This window comes from Leuciscus leuciscus (assembly GCF_965113295.1).
Source record: "Leuciscus leuciscus genome assembly, chromosome: 24".
NCBI lineage: Eukaryota > Metazoa > Chordata > Actinopteri > Cypriniformes > Leuciscidae > Leuciscus > Leuciscus leuciscus.
In genome coordinates this window covers 24,265,365-24,287,137 of record NC_138723.1, presented here as the reverse complement: position 1 = coordinate 24,287,137, position 21,773 = coordinate 24,265,365, and the positions used below count along the sequence as shown (strand labels likewise).

The 21,773-nt window shown below is 38.8% G+C and overlaps 1 protein-coding gene and 1 long non-coding RNA gene across 2 annotated transcripts in view; one reads left to right on the top strand and one right to left on the bottom strand.

Moving 5' to 3' along the window:
• The window catches only part of LOC309489674, a 47,904-nt gene extending 45,599 nt beyond the window's left edge, over positions 1–2,305 (bottom strand). The window contains exon 1 of the long non-coding RNA XR_014202477.1: positions 1,472–2,305. This is a non-coding gene — a long non-coding RNA (uncharacterized lncRNA). The remainder of the gene's footprint in view (positions 1–1,471) is intronic.
• Positions 2,306–8,801: 6,496 nt separating this feature from the next.
• On the top strand, positions 8,802–21,362 carry LOC309489665 (myosin heavy chain, fast skeletal muscle-like). The gene is made up of 39 exons (XM_082158536.1): positions 8,802–9,020; positions 9,100–9,243; positions 9,328–9,484; positions 9,588–9,615; positions 9,787–9,898; positions 10,055–10,147; positions 10,261–10,324; positions 10,418–10,516; positions 10,598–10,701; positions 10,783–10,921; positions 11,073–11,191; positions 12,209–12,358; positions 12,443–12,613; positions 12,705–13,005; positions 13,106–13,170; positions 13,261–13,348; positions 13,426–13,543; positions 13,610–13,733; positions 13,838–13,974; positions 14,080–14,335; positions 15,253–15,495; positions 15,601–15,777; positions 15,871–16,016; positions 16,087–16,177; positions 16,261–16,650; positions 16,726–16,852; positions 17,055–17,173; positions 17,384–17,580; positions 17,667–17,850; positions 17,946–18,111; positions 18,203–18,327; positions 18,432–18,740; positions 18,876–19,079; positions 20,163–20,288; positions 20,377–20,547; positions 20,659–20,763; positions 20,853–20,948; positions 21,065–21,196; positions 21,333–21,362. Exons 1-39 carry the CDS (start codon positions 8,814–8,816, stop codon positions 21,345–21,347), a joined length of 5,799 nt encoding a protein of 1,932 aa, XP_082014662.1. The 5' UTR covers positions 8,802–8,813; the 3' UTR covers positions 21,348–21,362.
• Positions 21,363–21,773: the final 411 nt, after the last annotated feature.

Genomic DNA, 21,773 nt, shown 5'->3' with positions numbered 1-21,773 from the left:
TGGCGTACGAACTCGACTTGAAAACGAATGCCTTTGCCTGCCGTACACACAGTTAACCAGTTTAAACATGCTTGCAGAAATAAACATTTGATTATATTTTGGAGAACAGACAGAAAAAGATCCGTCGATGTACTTGTGTTTGTTTTTTTGTGTTCAGATGTTCAGTAGCAGTCATGAGCGCGAGCACATGTGAAGAGTTTTAACTCTTTCTTCTCTGTGTCAATTACATGCCTTTGAATGCAACACTCTGCAGATTCACTTTATTTCGACATTGTCTAATAATCCAAATGTAGTTGTATAAGTTACTATTATACAAACCAAAGGACAGGCAATGATTTTCGGGCTACAGATGGCAGAAATAATGTTTTTTGTTGCAAAGAGAGCCAATCTACTTATGAAAATAATAGTCATTTAAATAAAAAAAAATCCAAATAATATTATTTTATATATATATGACGACTTCAGATGCAAAAGCCTCTAAGTACCATCTGAAATTTTCTTCTAAAAGAGCATTTTTATCAAGTTTGTATGTTTATGTTCAGTTATTTCACTTAAATGGCAATGAAAAGTACCTATTAATTGTCATTAAAGTGAAATTACTGAACTTAAATATACAAGCTTGATAAAAATGCTCGTTTTAGAAGAAAGTTTCAGATGGCACTCAGAGGCTTTTGCATCTGAAGTCTTCATATATATATATACTGTAGCCTATATATATATATATATATATATATATATATATATATATATATATATATATATATATAAAATAGAGGCCTATATGATCCGAAGTAAGTTACTCGCTACTTGAGTAGTTTTTTCATTGGATACTTTTTTACTCTTACTCAAGTAACTATTAAGATTATTACTTTTACTTTTACTTTGAGTAAATATTTCTATAAGTACTTGTACTTTTACTTGAGTACAGTTTTTGGGTACTCTACCCACCTCTGGCAGACGACACACAGACCTACTTAGCCCTATCGCCAAACGATTTCAGCCCCATTGACTCCCTGTGCCAATGCATTGATGAAGTCAACAGTTGGATGTGCCAAAACTTTCTTCAGTTAAACAAAGACAAAACTGAAGTCATTGGCCCTCATTTATCAAAAGTGCGTACACCAAATTTCCAGCGTACACCTGGCGTACACCCAAAACCACGGTGACTTTGAGATTTATCAATATGGACGTTGGCGTACGGCACGCTCAAATCCTACGCCAGCTCAGGAGGTGGTGTACGCACGTTTTGAGTTAGTGCGGAAATGCGCAGAAAAACAATTCCTAACACCACAAAACGCACTGACAAACTAAAAGATATGATATATTATGACCCACTGTAAAAAAAACAACAACAATATAGTAATTATAAACTTAAGTGTTTCTTTTTGTGCAACATGGACTTCAATGTTTAATTTGTGTGACTTTACCAAAGCATTTGATTTGTAGGCATATGTATTCCTTCAGTTGCGACTTGCGAGCCTGTGCGCTTTACCTGACGTTTCAAGCCTTGTTTATACTTTCGCCTGGCTCCGCAGCGCGAGTCTCCGCAGACTGCGCGCGCACCTCCCCAAACGGACGAGATACTCTATACTCGACGCGCTCGCCGTCGTACTATTCTTTGAAACGATGGTTAGGCCAGGGTTAAGGCTGATTTATACTTCTGCGTCGGACCTACGTGCGCACGGACTGGGTTCAGTAATGAAAGGCTTTCAATGACCAAAAAATTATTCAGACTGACAAAATAATAAAAATGACATTCTTCTTCTTTTAAATAATAATAATAATAATAATAATACAAATAATAATAATAACGACATTCTTCTTCTAAATAACAATAAGCGTCATTAATAATAAAAATCATAATAATAAGAAGAAGAATATTACAAATTGTCATGCAATTATTCATGTGAATGAATGGTACTCCACATCACATCATCATTACTATTGTACACCCCAATACATGTGAGGTGATACGAAATTAAATGCTAATTGTTTCAAAACACGTGCTGTAAAATAATGCATTGTGATAGGTCATTTGCTCATCCAAGTTTCTCTTCTTTGCCATCTTCCGTGTGTCCATGGCGTAAAATGAGGGCGTGGGGGAAGCGGAGACTTGAATATATAGGGGCGTGTTATTCTAATGACGATCGTTTTCAGCCGCGGCATTTATCAAAGGCAGGTATTGCGTACACCTGGATTTCAAAGGTACGCACAGCTTCATAAATCAGGCGGTGAGAGGAGTGTAAGCATAATCTTACGCCAACATATACGCCAGTTTCTACGCAAGAATGATAAATGAGGGCCATTGCGTTTGGAAACAAAGATGAAGTTCTCAAGGTGAACGCATACCTTAACCACTCTAGGGGTCAAACAACTAAAAATCAAGTCAGGAATCTTGGTGTGTCACTAGAGTCAGACCTTGTGCATGCTTTCATCACCAGCAGGGTGGATTATTGTAATGGACTCCTCACTGGCCTTCCCAAAAGACCATAAGACAGTTGCAGCTCATACAGAACGCTGCCGCCAGGATTCTGAGCAGAACCAGAAAATATGAACATATCACACCAGTCCTCAGGTCTTTACACTGGCTCCCAGTTAGATTTAGGATTGATTTTAAAGTATTATTACTGGTATATAAATCATTCAATGGCCTAGGACCTCAATACATTGCAGATATGCTCACTGAATATAAACCCAACAGATCACTCAGATCATTAGGATCACATCAGCTAGAAATACCAAGGGTTCACTCTAAGCATGGCGAGTCCGCTTTCAGCTATTATGCCAGCCGCAGCTGGAACCAGCTTCCAGAAGAGATCAGATGTGCTCCTACAGTAGTCACATTCAAATCCAGACTCAAAACACTTCTGTTTAGCTGTGCATTTACTGAATGAGCACTGTGCCGCTGTTCGTCCGACTGCTTGTACTGTACTGTATTTTATTTTTCTAAACTGTTTTAATTATTCTGATTTCTTTTTATTATTTAAATTTCTTCTATGTAAAGCACTTTGAATTGCCATTGTGTATGAAATGTGCTATATAAATAAACTTGCCTTGCCTTGCCTTAACGAAATTAACACTGCAGCTTAGCAATGAAAAAGTACATGCAGCACCTTGGGAAGAAAAACACCTTGGCAAGAATTCTAAAATTGTAAAATTAAAAAATTTCTGAGAAAGCCAACTGTAGCTGCACAGTAAAAGGGAGAGAAGCTTAAAAGGCTGCTGGATCAACGATGGACTTGACACCTTGAGACGGTGTCCGTGGTGCTGAAATCACACGACACGCTTGTGGATTATCTGAATGAAATCACAACCACAAGAAAATGTGCTGACGTAAAAATTTAACCTGTTGGACTTCACAAGACCATCACAGAACCGACTTTCAAATTTCTTGCCTGTGTGATGTACAAAGTTTTGGGCCTGATGGATCCACCGAATAGGATGCAGCAAGCTGAACAAACGGATATATTGATGGCAATTCCGCTCATTGGCAGCGCTTCTTGCATTGAAAGTGTATGATCAGATGCAGAGTTTGCGAAACTGTGGGCTATAAGTATAGGTGCAGATGATGCGGTTCCTGCCCCTCCCAAATGGCAGCGACAGCCCAGTAAGACTCTGCAAGACTACATTGTGGATGAAAAGGGTTGGTCAGCGTGAAGTGAACATTGAAAAGGAGTGCAAGCGGCAGTTTTTTAGCATTATTGACATTTGGGAGAAATGTCCGTGCGTTTCAGCGAATGTAATAGCAACTACATGGCAACTTTGGATGCACTGGACCCTGGTAGTGAGAACTTTTTGAATGCGGGGAAAGTGCCACTACTACTGGATTTAACGAACACCAAAATGGTGGAGTCTCAGTTCACCGTTGCACGTCAGTGTTGGCAAACACAGTGCACAGGCCAGGACGTGAAAGTGACGTTGTTCAAACTTCTTTCAAACAACTCCAACATTTTCCAAGCCATGCCAGTGGTGCTGACTGCCTTAAAACACGCACAGGGCCGCGGGAAGAGGTTTTAGGTTGGGGGTGCTGGTTTTTTTTTTTGGGGGGGTCACCACTTTTGAATAAGAAACAATATCAAGACTATAAAACTCGTCAAAAAACGCGCACACACTCAAACCTGACTGCACATCACATTTTTGACTTTATTGATTCATGCTTTTATTCCGGAGTCCCTTTTATTTTATTGCTCCGGAGTCGCATATCAGTCACAAAATGCGCCACGGGGAAGAAAAAAACATCTATAGCCTAAGTCGCACTGGACTAAGTCGCATTTTTTTAGAAATTTATTTCACAAAAAATAAATAAAAAAATGTTACAGACAGTTCTCCGTTACGGACGTGAGCGCTCTAAAGTGGCACTAAAATAATGTTTTAAAACTTTCACAGAGACCTCAAACTGAACAAAGCCCTAACAAAGCCTGTCTTTAAATTTAATTTCGTTTTGTATTAATTGTAGGCCTATCTTAATTTTAATCGATGTTTCATCAACAAATTGTCTGGATTTAATAAGAAGTAGCCTAAATATAGGCTATTAGAAAATAAATAATCAGGATACGGAGGCGCTGGCGAACCTGGAGCTCGTCTCATAATGAAACTCAGCGTAGGCCTATAAGGTAGCCTATTGCCTCACAGACCTGAGACATATAGATAGCTTGAAATGTCTACTATTAAGCAGAACAATTCAAAACGAAAGAAAACAGACTGCGCTGCTTATGCAATTCGTATGAAATGTGCATTTCTCTCTGGCGCTGCGAAGATCGCGAGTCGTCAACTTCATCTGTCTAGCCGACACTGACATAAAAAATAACTGTTTTATTAGTAAACAATTAAAATGTCTCCTGCTATATTTTACATATTTGCCTGTTCCTTACAAAACACTGACAGTGGGGTTTTTGACGTTTTTTTTTTATTTTTATTTTTTTTTGAGCAGCTGCGGACAAATTCTTTCGAAACACAAACACACACAATATTACGTAGGCTAACACTCTGCGCTTATGTTTTAAAAAGATAATTTAACATATATAAATAACAATTTTTAAATAGCCCACCTAAAGTGTTTATTACAAATAAATGACTAAATGCTAAAAAAATTATACATTTTAATGAACAAACATATGCGTTGCATTTACAATTCTGTGAAAACAGGGGGTGCTGCAGCACCCCCAGCACCCCCACTTCCCGCGGCCCTGAACACGCACTAACATTTGGGGCCTCGACTGCTATGTGCGAGAACTCTCTCAACGCTGAAGAATGTATTTTCTGAGCACAGACACAGCATGTTGCATAGATGAAAAGCACATTTGATCCAGCTGGCATTTGAAAATGACCTAAGTAGAAAATTCTGAGACGAATTGAAAGAGTTACTGCTGAGGAGGTTTCACTCATCGAGGAGAAGATTGCAGCTCTACTGAGGCTAAAGGTATGATTAAATATTTTGCTTGTGATTTAAAATGTTTGATAATTAGTCACAGTTGTCAGCGTTATATTGTCATTATAGCGGTTCAGGTTGTTTTTAATCGTAATATTCCGTTAAACGGGTCGCAATGAGCTGAGCATGTGGGTTAAGCAGGCATACCTTGATTTTGGTGGTGTTGTCGTGCCGTGGTAACGTGATTGTGTAGGCCTTATATACACTGCATATCTGGTGATCGCCCCCTCTCGGTATTTCAGACGCCCCCTCATCAGCGCTTGGCTGGCACCAGATCTGCACGCATGCCTTACTTTTTTTTTGTTCTTTTTTTTTTTGTATGTGATATAATCACTGTCTGTCTGCCTGTTCATGTTATGATCCTGATTGTATATTTGTTACTGTCAATAATTATTATGTAAAGCTCTGGGCCCCTTGTACTCATTCCCAACTTTCCCCCTACAAGCAATGCCTCCGGCTGTGATGCTAGAAATATAAGATTGAATAGATTAATTCAGTGTTTTTAATCAAATACAATTGAGTCTTTAAAACCTTAAAATGAGCAATGATTTTAAAAAAAATCCTGCAGGTCCTTTTATTCATATATGACAATATCTTTGGCATTTGAGGTTAGACGTTCTTTACTGTTGTGATGACTAATTGCAACAATACTTTGTCATTTGTTCCATGTTAACTTAAAATTCATGTTAAAGTATAAACTTTGAATGAGTCCAAATTATTGTACCACTTCTAATTAAGTTTAAAGATGTCTAACATTAAAATATGGAAACATTGAAATAAACAGAAATAAAAATGGAAACACAGCAGTTTCCATTTCAGTTTCCTGAATCTTTCCCCTCATCGAGTAATATTGTCTACCCATCCCAATCATAAAAAGCATTAGGTATAAATAGACACTAGACTCATACACTGGGAGGGAACTTTCATGGTATTTTTTTATGAGACAGCTTGGATGGCGATCTTCCATGCAGTCAATCACTTATATGGCCATTTCTGTTATATGTGCTTGACTTTGTGAAAAATATTAGATATAAAATGTGTCTTTATATGTTTGTTTTAATATTATTCCAATTTAATCTGCAACTGAAAATAATTCCCCACAAATTAAAATCAACAGATTTTTTTTTCTTGTCAATCAATTAAAAATGAAATATTTGAAGTATAAATGTAAAAAGATATTTAAAAATATGTAAATTAAACAAATATATATGATTATGACTATGACTATCATGTAATTTATTTAAATTATGGACACATTATCAAACTATTGCATTGTCAAATGTATGTGATACCTATAACTGATGTGTAAAATGATGTCATATCTGTTGATGACTGAGAATAGGTGTAGCTTCTTACCATAAATTAGGACTCTAAAGCGTATCCATTTATAGCCTCTGCTTAGTGTGCAAATTGACCTCAATATAAGTTTTGAGGAGAGCACAGCCAGTCTCATAGGAGCCTAGAGGAGTTGCTGCTTGTGGTAAGAAGCTGAAATACTTTGCATGTGATGTTGTTATTAGTATGAGATTATACTAAGTGAATTGATATGACAGAAATAGTCTTTAAAAAGATATCATTACCATATATGCCTAAATTAAGTTTTTTTTTTTTTATTGAATTCCTTTACAGGGTGTTAAAATTTCATCTGGTCTTCAAAAGGAGGAAGGTAGGTGGTAGCAACACACTGCATTACTGCATTAAAAAGACATGGTTGAATATTAGCATGTTTTCAGATGCATGTAGACTCTAGTTTATCGTAGATGTGCTGTTTTTTTTATTGATCAATTACATACGAATTTTAGGTTTCACTTTATTTTGATGGTCACTTTAACACATCCTGTTGACTAAAAGTAACGTTGCACCTACATGTCTACTAAATCTCATTAGAGTGTTAGTTAAGTATTTCTCATTAGATGCTGTATGTATTTTTTCTACTAAAACGAATCCTTTTTTTATTGCCTGTGTGTGAAGGGGTTGTAATCTCACATTAAAATGATCCACTTTGCGGGTTTTGCTATTACCTCTGAAAGCAAGTATTCTTATTTTTATGAGAAGGTGCCGGGTCGGAATTACTGCGAAATACAGTGACGTCACCTACATGCTCGCCCCCGAGCCTCTCGCCTAGTCTAGCCAACTGACTTTGCACTCAACAGCGACGACACTGCAACTTATGACATGGACTTCTGACTTATGCAACTTATGACATGTCTGATAACACTAAGAAACGACCTGCTCCCAGCACAACACGTCACAGACTCCAACACAATCTCCACATATTGATAAAAAACACACAAAAAAGTTTTTTCTGCTGAAGCTCGTAAGGCCAGACGTGAATCGGATGAACTTCAGGTGAAAAAACACGGATCAACATCGGCAGGGCATTTGAATCATGGAGAAACCTTATCTACAAGCCTAGAATGTACATTTCCTGAAGAAAATGTGAAGTGGTGCTTGCAGTGGCAAAATTCGGCACGGTTGATAGGGTTCCATACTTATCATGGTACGAGCATGGAGCATTTCAACGTCAAGCTGATAAAAATGAGCCTATTATTGTAACGTTGCAGTGGGAGTTTACCTGAGTTTCCAGCATGTTGTTGGGATGCTTTCTCCGGTGTGTTGCGTTTCAGTCTGGCCGGTACCCACAGACAGTGCTCGCTCATAAATTCGAGCACGCACGCGCTTGTAAACTTATTGGTTGCAATCTGAAACATCACCGCTAGAGGCCGCTGAAAACTACATACAGCTCCTTTAATAGACTGGTAGGGTTAGGGTTAGATTAAGTTGACATGTAGTTGCAAAATTACTTATAGTCAGTAGAGTGTCTGTTGGAGGACCATCACAATAAAGTGTTTGCAGATATTAAGCAGACAGTCTATTTATACTCCAATGAAAGTTAGTTGACATATAGTTGCAAAGTTACTTATAGTCAACAGCACGTTCAAAAGGGACCATCAAAATAAAGTGTTACCGAATTTTATACTTGTCTATTGGCAGATTTTAAGAGGGACTCTTGACACTTTTTATAAATATGGACACTGTGGTATATAACTGATGTAACATGTGGTGCATAACTGAAACAAAAAAACAAGTGTTGAAAAAGTTTAGTTTCATTTGTTAATGCAGTTTTTTAATGTATTATAATGTATCAACAAAATGCATATTGTGACAGATGATTTAATTAGAGACGCCATAAATTAAGGACTATTGTGTTCACACTTTTTACATTTGAATAGGCCTTTTCACTTTAATATTCTATAAAGACCTTAACTACATGAGACCCTCTATGAATACTGTTTGTGGACAGTATGTTTGATTATCAAGACTTATTTTATTGATTCAAAAAGCATGTTAATGTTTCTTATCCAAATTTTAGTAAGCCGCCACCATGAGTACGGACGCTGAGATGGCCGTTTATGGCAAGGCTGCCGTTTACCTTCGTAAGCCTGAGAGGGAGAGAATTGAGGCTCAGAACAAACCGTTTGATGCCAAGACTGCCTGCTATGTGGCTGATGCCAAAGAGTTGTACCTCAAGGGAACAGTCAAGAGCAAAGAGGGTGGCAAAGCCACAGTTATTTTGCTTGACACTAATGAGGCAAGTTTTAAGATGCTCATTAAATTACTTATTACATTGTTTTCTTTTATATCTAATATCTAATTTATCAAATTTAAAGGAGAGAACAGTAAAGGAAGATGACGTCTACCCAATGAATCCTCCCAAGTATGACAAGATTGAGGACATGGCCATGATGACCCATCTCAATGAAGCCTCTGTGCTGTATAACCTCAAAGAGCGTTATGCTGCATGGATGATCTACGTAAGTTCTGAAACAACAAAGAAAAGCATTTAAGTTAATTTGGTCTGTGTTGTTGCAATCTGACCACGTCTCTGCTCATTTCAGACCTACTCTGGACTCTTCTGCGCAACTGTGAACCCCTACAAGTGGCTCCCAGTGTATGATGCAGAAGTGGTGTCTGCCTACAGAGGCAAAAAGCGTATGGAGGCCCCACCCCACATCTTCTCTGTCTCTGACAACGCATATCAGTTCATGCTGACTGGTAAGACATTATGGAATTGAATTCTATCGAATTCATTACGGTGAATTTGATGATGTTAATATAAGAAATATTTATCGGATATTTTACACATTACAATCAACAGATAGAGAAAACCAGTCTGTCCTAATTACGTAAGTATTTTCATTTAATCTCAGACCATGACAAAAATTAAAGTATAATGTAAATGGCAAATCTATATGGAGATATATACAAAACAGAATTTAAGAATTGACTTCTGAATATACTTTGAAAAGTCTAAATGTCTTTTAAACTTCTGTTTTCTATAATCTCTCATAAACCAGTGGAGAATCTGGTGCTGGAAAGACTGTGAACACCAAACGTGTCATCCAGTACTTTGCCACAGTTGCAGTGGCAGGTGGTGAAAAGAAGAAAGATACTCCTGGCAAAATGCAGGTATGATATATAAAACTACATACATTTTATTTTGAATGATGGTGATTTACACTGATCTCACATGATATGTGAATTTGTGAAGTGCCTATAAATATAGTGTTTAGTCATTAAATAGAAAATAACTGAAAATAACTGAAAACCCTTCAAACATCACAGGGCTCTCTTGAGGACCAGATCATTGCTGCCAACCCTCTGCTTGAGGCTTATGGTAATGCCAAGACTGTGAGAAATGACAACTCCTCTCGTTTTGTAAGTTAACCACTTTTTATTTACAATAAAGTTAGTAAATTGTGTTGGATTTTTCTATACAGAGTTTTCTATAAAGAGATTATTTATGTATTGTGCCATTTTGTTTCAAACAGGGTAAATTTATCAGAATTCACTTCGGCACCACTGGAAAACTGGCTAGTGCTGACATTGAGACATGTAGGTGGACACGATTTCATTGATCCATCCTGAACAGTTGTCTTGATCTGTCACTCTTCAGATGATTGTGACTCAAGTACATTCTCTCAACAGATCTGCTGGAGAAGTCTAGAGTGACATTCCAGCTTCCAGATGAGAGAGGCTACCACATCTTCTACCAGATGATGACCAACCATAAGCCTGAGCTGCTTGGTAGGTACACACATTTCATTCAGTGTTAAATGGCAGATAATATTGTAAGACACTGTTTCTAAAAATCTGTCTATTTTACAGAAATGACGCTAATCACCAGCAACCCCTATGACTACCCTATGTGCAGTATGGGTCAGATCTCAGTGGCCAGCATTGATGATAAAGAGGAGCTGGTTGCTACTGATGTGAGTCATTTGAATATTGACATACTGTATGTTTATATGGCAGAAAAGATCCTAGAGTGCATTCTTCTCTGTAATTTTCAGACTGCTATTGACATTCTGGGCTTTACTAATGAGGAGAAAATGGGGATCTACAAGTTCACTGGAGCAGTGCTTCATCATGGCAACATGAAGTTCAAGCAGAAGCAGCGTGAGGAGCAGGCTGAGCCTGATGGCACAGAGGGTGAGACTAAATTGTACTAATATGTGTCATAACATGCAGTGCTTTGAATGGAGAGATCCTTATTTCTATTTTCACAAAGAAAAGGGTGGTTTTCATTTAGTTTTCATGGCAAGAAAAGGGATGGATTTTTGTGCATCTTTTTTATTTGCAGAAGCTGACAAAGTTGCCTATCTTCTGGGTTTGAACTCTGCTGATATGCTGAAGGCTTTGTGCTACCCCAGAGTCAAGGTCGGAAATGAGTTTGTGACCAAAGGCCAGACCGTGGCACAGGTATAGTAACATTTTCCAGCATGCCATGTGTTTAAAAGGTTAGTTCACCCAAAAATGAAAATTCTGTCAGTAATTACTCACCCTCATGTTGTTCCAACCCCATAAGACCTTCTTTCATCTTCGGAACACAAATTAAGATATTTGTTGATTAAATCTGAGAGCTGGCTCACTCCTCCATAGGCTTCTAAGACACTATAACTTGCTGGCCCAGAAAATGCATTAAAGACATTGTTAATATAGTCCAAGTGACTACAGTGGCTCAATCTGTAGCAGCCATGTCACCCTGTAGCCCAAGACCGGTTGCCCACTGAAGCTAAGCAGGGCTGAGCCTGGTTAGTACCTGGATGGGAGACCTCCTGAGAAAACCAGGTTGCTGCTGGAAGAGGTGTTAGTGAGGCCAGCAGGGGGTGCTCACCCTGTGGTCTGTGTGGGTCCTAATGCCCCAGTATAGTGACCGGGACACTATACTGTCAAAGAGCACCGTCCTTCGGATGAGACGTTAAACCGAGGTCCTGACTCTCTGTGGTCATTAAAAATCCCAGGATGTCTTTCGAAAGAGTAGGGGTGTAACCCCGGCATCCTGGCCAAATTTGCCCAGTGGCCTCTGTCCATCATGGCCTCCTAATCATCCCCATATACTGATTGGCCTCATCACTGTCTCCTCTCCACCAGTAAGCTGGTGTGTGGTGGGCGTTCTGGCGCAATATGGCTGCCGTCGCATCATCCAAGTGGATGCTGCACATTGGTGGTGGTTGAGGAGATTCCCCCCTTCTATGTAAAGCGCTTTGAGTGCCGAGAAAAGCGCTATATAAATGTAATGAATTATTATTATTATTATTAATCTTAAGTTTATAAAGCGACGAGAATACTTTTTGTGCGCAAAAAACAAACAAAAATAACGACTTTATTCCACTATTCATTTCCTTCTCTCTGGGCCTCAAGTTAGTTCACGTAGTGTTTTAGCGCAGCGCGTCTGTGTTGTACGTCACACAAATATCCACTCTATTCTGCTTACAGGTGTACAACTCTGTTAGCGCCTTGGCCAAATCTATCTATGAGAGGATGTTCTTGTGGATGGTCATTCGTATCAACCAGATGTTGGACACAAAACAACAAAGAAACTTCTTCATTGGTGTGCTGGATATTGCTGGCTTTGAGATCTTTGATGTAAGAATTATTATTTTATCTAGTTTTTAATGGAACATTGAGTGATATTCAGAAGTCAGTAAATGGTTCTTTTTCTTCATCCAGTTCAACAGCATGGAGCAGCTGTGTATCAACTTCACCAATGAGAAACTGCAACAGTTTTTCAACCACCACATGTTTGTGCTGGAGCAAGAGGAGTACAAGAAGGAAGGCATTATTTGGGAGTTCATTGACTTCGGCATGGACTTGGCTGCTTGCATTGAGCTCATTGAGAAGGTTTTTACTGGTTTATGAACTTATTCATTTCCAATTTCTACGCTTGAAATCTTAAAATTGTAATACTTAAACAACATTCTTTTATAAACAGCCCATGGGTATCTTCTCCATCCTTGAAGAGGAGTGCATGTTCCCCAAGGCTTCAGACACTTCCTTCAAGAACAAGCTATATGATCAGCATCTTGGCAAGAGCAATGCTTTCCAGAAACCAAAGCCTGTCAAAGGCAAGGCTGAAGCCCACTTCTCCCTGGTTCACTACGCTGGAACTGTGGACTACAACATTTCTGGCTGGCTGGACAAGAACAAGGATCCACTGAATGAGTCTGCTGTGCAGCTGTACCAGAAGTCTCCTGTCAAACTGCTGGCTACTCTCTACCCACCTGTTGTTGAGGGTAAAAAAAAAAATCTATTTAACCAAACTTTGATTAAGTTTTGAACTAACTTTCTTGTTTTTGCATTTATTCATGTTCTTTTGTATATTTATCTCAATAGAGGCTGGTAAAAAAGGAGGCAAGAAGAAGGGTGGTTCCATGCAGACTGTTTCCTCCCAGTTCAGGGTATGTATAGAGATTACCTCACAGTAATATTTCTGTATTTGAAGAAAAAGAGAAATACAAAGCATGGTAACCCTTTTCAATTCTTCACAGGAGAACTTGGGCAAACTCATGACCAACTTGAGGAGCACTCACCCTCACTTTGTGCGTTGCCTGATTCCCAATGAGTCCAAGACTCCAGGTAAAGTAATAAAAAGTTTACAGATATTCTGCCACTCAATTTATATGATGAAGTTAATGGTGTAAACTTTGTTATAGGTCTCATGGAGAACTTCCTGGTTATCCACCAGCTGAGGTGTAACGGTGTTCTGGAGGGTATCAGAATCTGCAGAAAGGGCTTCCCCAGCAGAATCCTCTATGGTGACTTCAAACAGAGGTATAAATTACACCACATTTACATTTCACAACAAATCATTTTGATAAATCTTCCCATCTTCCATAGATACAAGGTGCTGAATGCCAGTGTTATCCCAGAGGGACAGTTTATGGATAACAAGAAGGCCAGTGAGAAACTCCTGGGATCCATCGACGTTAATCATGACGAGTACAGATTTGGAACCACAAAGGTTCATATTTAGCTTTACAAATTTCAAAGATTCTGTGATCATGGTCATTTAGCTTATACAGGTTAAATCAATATCTTTTGATTGACTGTTTTACATAAATTCAGGTGTTCTTCAAAGCTGGTCTTCTGGGTACTCTTGAGGAGATGCGTGATGAGAAATTGGCTGCTCTGGTCACAATGACTCAGGCTCTCTGCCGTGGCTACGTGATGAGGAGGGAATTTGTGAAGATGATGGAAAGGAGGTGAGTATTGTCATTAGTAAAGTTGACATCAACAATAACTGTGGAAACAAATGATAATTTATATAATTATAATGATTATGGCACTTAATGATGAATTTTTCTCAGGGAGTCCATTTACACCATCCAATACAACATCCGTTCATTCATGAATGTCAAACACTGGCCATGGATGAAGGTTTACTACAAGGTTAAGCCTCTACTGAAGAGTGCCGAAACTGAGAAAGAGCTGGCAAACATGAAAGAGGACTTTGTAAAATGCAAAGAAGATCTTGCCAAGGCTGAAGCCAAAAAGAAGGAACTTGAAGAGAAGATGGTATCACTGCTGCAAGAGAAAAATGATCTACAGCTACAAGTAGCATCTGTGAGTATTTTTTGAGATGCACCGATAATAAATTTCTCTGCTGATACCGATAGCTGATTATTCAGAACGATATCGGCCGATGCCAGTACTGATACCAATAATTTGATTTTTCTTAAGTAAAAAAAATCTCTCCCAAATAATGCTGCAAACAATACAGAGAACCTTCTCATTTGGTACACTATAATATTATAATTTTAAATTAACAACAGAGCTATTATATTCAACTGCTATTTATATCCAGATATAATAGGCTATTTACACTCAAATAAAAGCTGAAATGTTTGTACAACTCAGTTATAAGGTAGTTTTCATATACACTTCATGGCGAATTTATTCAAACATACATATATAATTAATAGTAAATAAGCTCTTCTCTAGTGTTTTTATAGCTAACTAACAAACTGTGAGTGACAACTTGATAACTTTCCTGAGGTAAATGTAACATTAAGTGATATTGTTCACAAGCTGTTTTATTGACATCTTTCCGCGGTTGAAACACAGATTGAGTGATTATGAGTCATGATACGGATTTCAGTAAGTTGTATACTGTATCTTTCATATATATATGAAATCAGAATACCTTCTGAGATTCATGCATGTTTTTCGAGATATATTAAAGTGAAAGAATATACTTATTTTGTCTATTTATTGGACGGGAGGAGCTACAAATGATGTTTGATGTAGGGGAAAATCGTAGATCTGGCAACCCTGGCTTGACCTACGGGTGATTCATAGCATCAAATAAAGCCTACATTAACATCACTATTTTTTTTAAACTGTTAAAGCATTATTGTCGCGTTAACTTGCCCTAAATTTAACACAAGAGAGATTTTCTTCACACACAGTATGATTGCAGTCTGACACGTTAAAATGAGCAATGTGGTTTCCAATGATATAGCAACCTATTTTCTTAACAGGAATCTGAGAATCTCTCAGATGCTGAGGAGAGGTGTGAGGGTCTGATCAAAAGCAAAATCCAGCTTGAAGCTAAACTCAAGGAGACAACTGAGAGATTGGAGGATGAGGAAGAAATCAATGCTGAACTGACAGCCAAGAAGAGGAAACTGGAGGATGAGTGCTCTGAGCTGAAGAAAGACATTGATGACTTGGAGCTCACCTTGGCTAAAGTGGAGAAGGAGAAACATGCCACTGAGAATAAGGTTGGAGATCGAGTTGGTTTAAGATTAGATTTAATCTCTGTTTTATGTGTTGATATAGAAAATGAAGTGTAAAATATAAGCTTATTTGGAACAAAAATCACACAGGTGAAGAACTTGACAGAGGAAATGGCAGCTCAGGATGAGAGCATTGCCAAGCTTACGAAGGAGAAGAAAGCCCTCCAAGAGTCACATCAGCAGACACTGGATGATCTTCAGGCCGAGGAGGACAAAGTCAACACCCTGACCAAATCCAAGACAAAGCTTGAGCAGCAAGTTGATGATGTGAGTTGATAATCTAAACATGTTATTAATTCATCAAATTAGCTTTTTTTTTTTTTTTGCTGTGAACATATTTTATTTATCATTGTCCTTTAGCTTGAGGGTTCCCTTGAACAAGAGAAGAAGCTCCGCATGGACCTGGAGAGAGCCAAGAGAAAGCTTGAAGGAGACCTGAAATTAGCCCAAGAGTCCATCATGGACCTGGAGAATGACAAGCAGCAATCAGAGGAGAAAATAAAAAAGTAATTAAAGCATAAAATCTTTGAAAACATCATTTTGTTTTGCAAACCACTTATTGTTGAACACCTACAGGAAAGACTTTGAAACAAGCCAGCTGCTTAGCAAGATTGAAGATGAACAATCTCTGGGTGCTCAACTCCAGAAGAAGATCAAGGAGCTTCAGGTATTTGGAGATTTTTTCAACATTACGATCAATATAATTAAATGCTGAACAATAAAAATCAAATTAACTACTTGCCACCATAGGCCCGCATTGAGGAACTGGAGGAAGAGATCGAGGCTGAGCGCGCTGCTCGTGCCAAGGTTGAGAAGCAGAGAGCTGATCTCTCCAGGGAACTTGAGGAGATCAGTGAGAGGCTTGAGGAGGCTGGAGGAGCCACTGCTGCTCAGATCGAGATGAATAAGAAGCGTGAAGCTGAATTCCAGAAGCTGCGTCGTGATCTTGAAGAGTCCACCCTCCAGCATGAAGCTACTGCTGGTGCCCTCCGCAAGAAGCAGGCAGACAGTGTGGCTGAGCTGGGAGAGCAAATCGACAACCTGCAGCGTGTCAAGCAGAAGCTTGAGAAAGAGAAGAGCGAATTCAAAATGGAGATTGATGATCTTTCCAGCAACATGGAAGCTGTTGCCAAAGGAAAAGTAGGACATTTTATGTTTAAAGAATACATAACATGTTGAAGTTTTTCAATTATCTAATGACTTTTGTATTTGCAGGGCAATCTTGAGAAGATGTGCCGCACACTTGAGGACCAACTTAGTGAAATAAAATCCAAGAATGATGAGAATATCCGCCAGTTAAATGACCTCAGTGCTCATAGAGCAAGACTTCAAACTGAAAATGGTAACTAATGACAATCATGAATAAATTAATAGTATTCCAACAGTAACTGAGAGTGGTGTATTAAGATTATATATAGCACTGAATTTCTGACAATCTTATCAGAAGAAAACCCACTTATTTACATTTTGCTTTCAAAGAGTTTGTTTTGATAGTAACTGATAGAGACAGCACAATCTGACACAGTGAATTTAAATCTATACAGGTGAGTTTGGCCGTCAGCTGGAAGAGAAGGAGGCTCTGGTTTCTCAGCTCACCAGAGGCAAACAAGCTTTCACTCAGCAAATCGAGGAGCTTAAGAGACATATTGAAGAGGAGGTTAAGGTAATATAGCATAATGAAAACAAACACATAATTTCCACTTACTACACAACAAAGCTAATATAATGAAAAAAAATTAACACAACACTATACAACAAAGCTAATGTAATACAAAAAAGCTATCACATTTTGTATTGCTAATTAGTTAGTCGCTTTGGATAAAAGTGTCTGCTAAATGAATTAATGTAAATATTATGTGACTTTGTCCTTTAGGCTAAGAACGCACTGGCCCATGCTGTGCAATCTGCCCGTCATGACTGTGACCTGCTCCGTGAGCAGTTTGAGGAAGAGCAGGAGGCAAAGGCTGAGCTGCAGCGGGGAATGTCAAAGGCCAACAGTGAGGTTGCTCAGTGGAGAACCAAATATGAAACTGATGCCATCCAGCGCACTGAGGAGCTTGAAGAGTCCAAGTATGAACATCAAAAGAAGTGATATGTGTTAATAATTTGTGAAATTGCATGCATCTTCTGACTAAATGTTACAAAAAATGTAACAGAAAGAAGCTGGCTCAGCGTCTGCAAGAGGCAGAGGAACAAGTTGAGGCAGTAAACTCTAAATGTGCATCTCTGGAGAAGACCAAACAGAGACTCCAGGGTGAGGTGGAGGACCTCATGATTGATGTGGAGAGAGCCAATGGTTTGGCTGCCAACCTTGACAAGAAGCAGAGAAACTTTGACAAGGTACAATCAATTTCTCTTTTTTAAAAGCATGGCCAGAATGGGCTTTGTTCAACATGTTACATATGAAACCTGACCCTGAAATATCTGGACCAAAGGTCCTGGCAGAATGGAAGCAGAAATATGAGGAAGGTCAGGCAGAGCTGGAAGGTGCCCAGAAAGAGGCTCGTTCACTCAGTACTGAACTGTTCAAGATGAAGAACTCCTATGAGGAGAGTCTGGATCAGCTGGAGACCCTCAAGAGAGAGAACAAGAATCTGCAGCGTAAGATTCGAGATATCCAAAGCGACTTATTAATTAGATGTAGTGATTCACAATATATTTATGTTGATAATATTTTCTTTATAACTTGTAGAGGAGATTTCAGATCTGACAGAGCAGTTAGGTGAGACTGGTAAGAGCATCCATGAACTGGAAAAGGCCAAGAAGACAGTGGAGACTGAGAAGTCAGAGATTCAGACTGCCCTGGAAGAGGCCGAAGTGAGTATCTGGAGATCAATATGGAATTCTTGCTAGAACCATTTTACTGTGTTGTTAAATATTATTTTAATTCTGAAATTACATGTTGTTTTTATATTTCATAGGGCACCCTGGAGCATGAGGAGTCCAAGATTCTTCGTGTCCAGCTTGAGCTAAATCAGGTCAAAAGTGAGATTGACAGGAAGCTTGCAGAGAAGGATGAGGAGATGGAGCAGATCAAGAGGAACAGCCAGAGAGTCATTGAATCCATGCAGGGCACTCTGGACTCTGAAGTCAGGAGCAGGAATGATGCCCTGAGAATCAAGAAGAAGATGGAGGGAGACCTTAATGAGATGGAGATTCAGCTGAGCCACTCCAATCGCCAGGCTGCTGAGGCCCAGAAACAGCTCAGGAACGTTCAGGGACAACTCAAGGTATGCAAAGAAATTCTTCTTTTTTACTTTGGGATGCATTCAGATATTTTTTTTTTAAATAATATAACAGTATGGTAAGTACAGCCTAGCAGAAATCACATCGAAAGCTCATTCTAAAGCTATTGTTATGTTCAGGATGCCCAACTGCACCTTGATGATGCCCAGAGAGGACAGGAAGACATGAAGGAGCAGGTGGCCATGGTGGAGCGCAGAAACACTCTGATGCAGTCTGAGATTGAGGAGCTGAGAGCTGCTTTGGAGCAGACAGAAAGAGGCCGCAAAGTGGCTGAACAAGAGCTGGTGGATATCAGTGAGCGTGTTGGGCTGTTGCACTCTCAGGCAAGGGCATTTTGTTTCTTATAATTAGGGATGCATTGATCGATCAGCCGCAGATTGGTATCGGCTGATAGTCTATCGGTAGTCACTAAATTTGGCCAATTTCACAAACCGATCGCAATTTATTGACATACATAATACCATAAAAATGGTAAACAGTAATGTTGTAAACATGTAAACAGTATACAGATGAGGCTTTTGTGCCACGTTTTGTTTTGCAACTTCGCGAAACATTGGTAAAACATAGTAAATCACATATCTTTATTGAGAACAGGCTGTCTCGATTCAAATGAGCCCACACAACATAACATGATGCGTAGCTCTTAAGAAAATCCTTATGGAGTAACATGACATGCTGCTTGGCTAAAGCTATAGGACTTCCAGGATCTGATCATGTCGCGATAATGACGCAGTTTTTCTATTGTCATTTGAAAGTTAAAAAAATGGAAACTGGATCTTGGGTATGGTGGGTAGAGATGATGTGGAGCGCACTTTGATTGGTTTGATCGCTCAGATTGACAGGAGATTTACTGTGTGCCATAGAATTGGAGCGCACAGCTGAAACAGCGCTGGAAGATCATCAGTCATCATTCGGGATCTTATTGCTTGTTACTTATTCTATGTTATTATAAATATTTGTATGCTTTGTGGCATTTACACATGTACATGTAAGTAGTTCTTATGTTCAGTAAAACACTCAGATCACTTGGTTGGAGAGGTTTTTGGACTTTTGATAAAAGGCTACCATGGTTCTAAATGCCATAACTTTTGATTGCTTGAGATTTCAACACAGAATTTGGATCAGATGCAGTTGACATGATTGTGAACAAGCTCAAACTTGATTTTATGACATGTCATGTATACTTTCTAATAATCATGTCAAGCATGAAAAAGTATGCCACTTAGATGTGAAATCATTAAAAATGGCTTTCAGGGTGAAAGGAGTCAACAGAGAGCTTACATTTTATGTAAAGCCTGAATGATCAGATTCGGCTGCAAAAATACTGATCGGAGAATCCCTACTTACAATGAAGGAAATTGAGAGCATCTTTCAAAATGGTTAAATTATTGCTTTTAATTTTGTAGAACACAAGTCTCCTGAACACCAAGAAGAAGCTTGAGGCTGACCTTGTTCAGGTCCAGAGTGAAGTTGATGACACTGTACAAGAAGCCAGAAATGCAGAGGAGAAAGCCAAGAAGGCCATCACTGATGTGAGCAACAGTAGCTGCCAAATGTTTCAAAAGATGTTTCCGTACTTGAAAAATGTGGATCTAATGACTTTCTGTATTAATGCAAAAGGCTGCAATGATGGCAGAAGAGCTGAAGAAGGAGCAGGACACCAGTTCTCACCTTGAGAGGATGAAGAAAAATCTGGAGGTCACAGTGAAGGACCTGCAGCACCGTCTGGATGAGGCTGAGAATCTGGCCATGAAAGGAGGAAAGAAACAACTCCAGAAGTTGGAGAGCAGGGTGAGAACTTTTAAGGGATCACAACAAACATTATTTTAAAATTAAAGCATTATTTCAGGTTGCCAATGACTACACTTGTACTTGTCTGAGAATTTTTATGTGCTATCAAAGGTCCGTGAGCTTGAGGCTGAAGTTGAAGCTGAGCAGAGACGTGGAGCTGATGCTGTTAAGGGTGTCCGCAAATATGAGAGGAGAGTGAAAGAGCTCTCTTATCAGGTATGACCATGTCTGACTAAATCCATTGAGTCATTCATACATGCATTTATAGTCAAATATTTAGAATAAATCTATGCAATTGTTTTTAGACTGAGGAGGACAAGAAAAACATCAACAGACTTCAGGATCTGGTTGATAAGCTGCAGCTGAAGGTCAAAGTCTACAAGAGGCAGTCTGAGGAGGCGGTATGTATATATTTTTACACATTGATTATTAATTAATTAGTCATTTATTTACTGGTGAGATATCACTACTTCTCCACAGCTTAGTTAACAAGCATGGTAAAAATTGTACTCTTTAGGAGGAGCAAGCCAACACTCACCTGTCCAAGTTGAGGAAGGTGCAGCATGAGCTTGAGGAGGCTGAGGAGCGTGCTGACATTTCGGAGTCTCAGGTCAACAAGCTCAGAGTAAAGAGCCGTGATGCTGGAAAGGTCAGTTGCATAATTTCAGAGTCTGTACTCAGTAGATGCGTTCCCACATTTACAGAAACATATGTAGTATTCAGCTTATTCTTGAAAATGTACTGATTACTTACATGACTTATGAATGTGCTTCATTTTGTTTTAGGCCAAAGAAGAGTGAAACCCCCAAACCCAAAGGGAGCCTCTACTGAAGTCATATAATATGATTGTTCTGTAGAATTACTTTTAAAATTCTTTTTGAAATAAATCTGTCCTTACCATGTGCAAACATTTGTTTTAGAGTGATCTTTAGAGGAATGTTACTCACAAATAAATAAAAAATAATGAATTGATCAAAATAATGACACTATCACTTAAGTACTGAAATATTTCTAAAGTTATAAAAGTACATAATAGCTTTGTCAGGAATAACACGATATCTTCTGAACATTCACTTTTTTACTTAATATTGAAAGAAATATAGAACACTGCGCCTTTTTCATTTATCATTTAAAAAAAAGAAAGATTTTGGCTTGATATTTCGTTTTTATGTTCTGGGGTTGAAAACAATCAGCTTGAATATTCATCTCTACAATTGAGCGGGAAT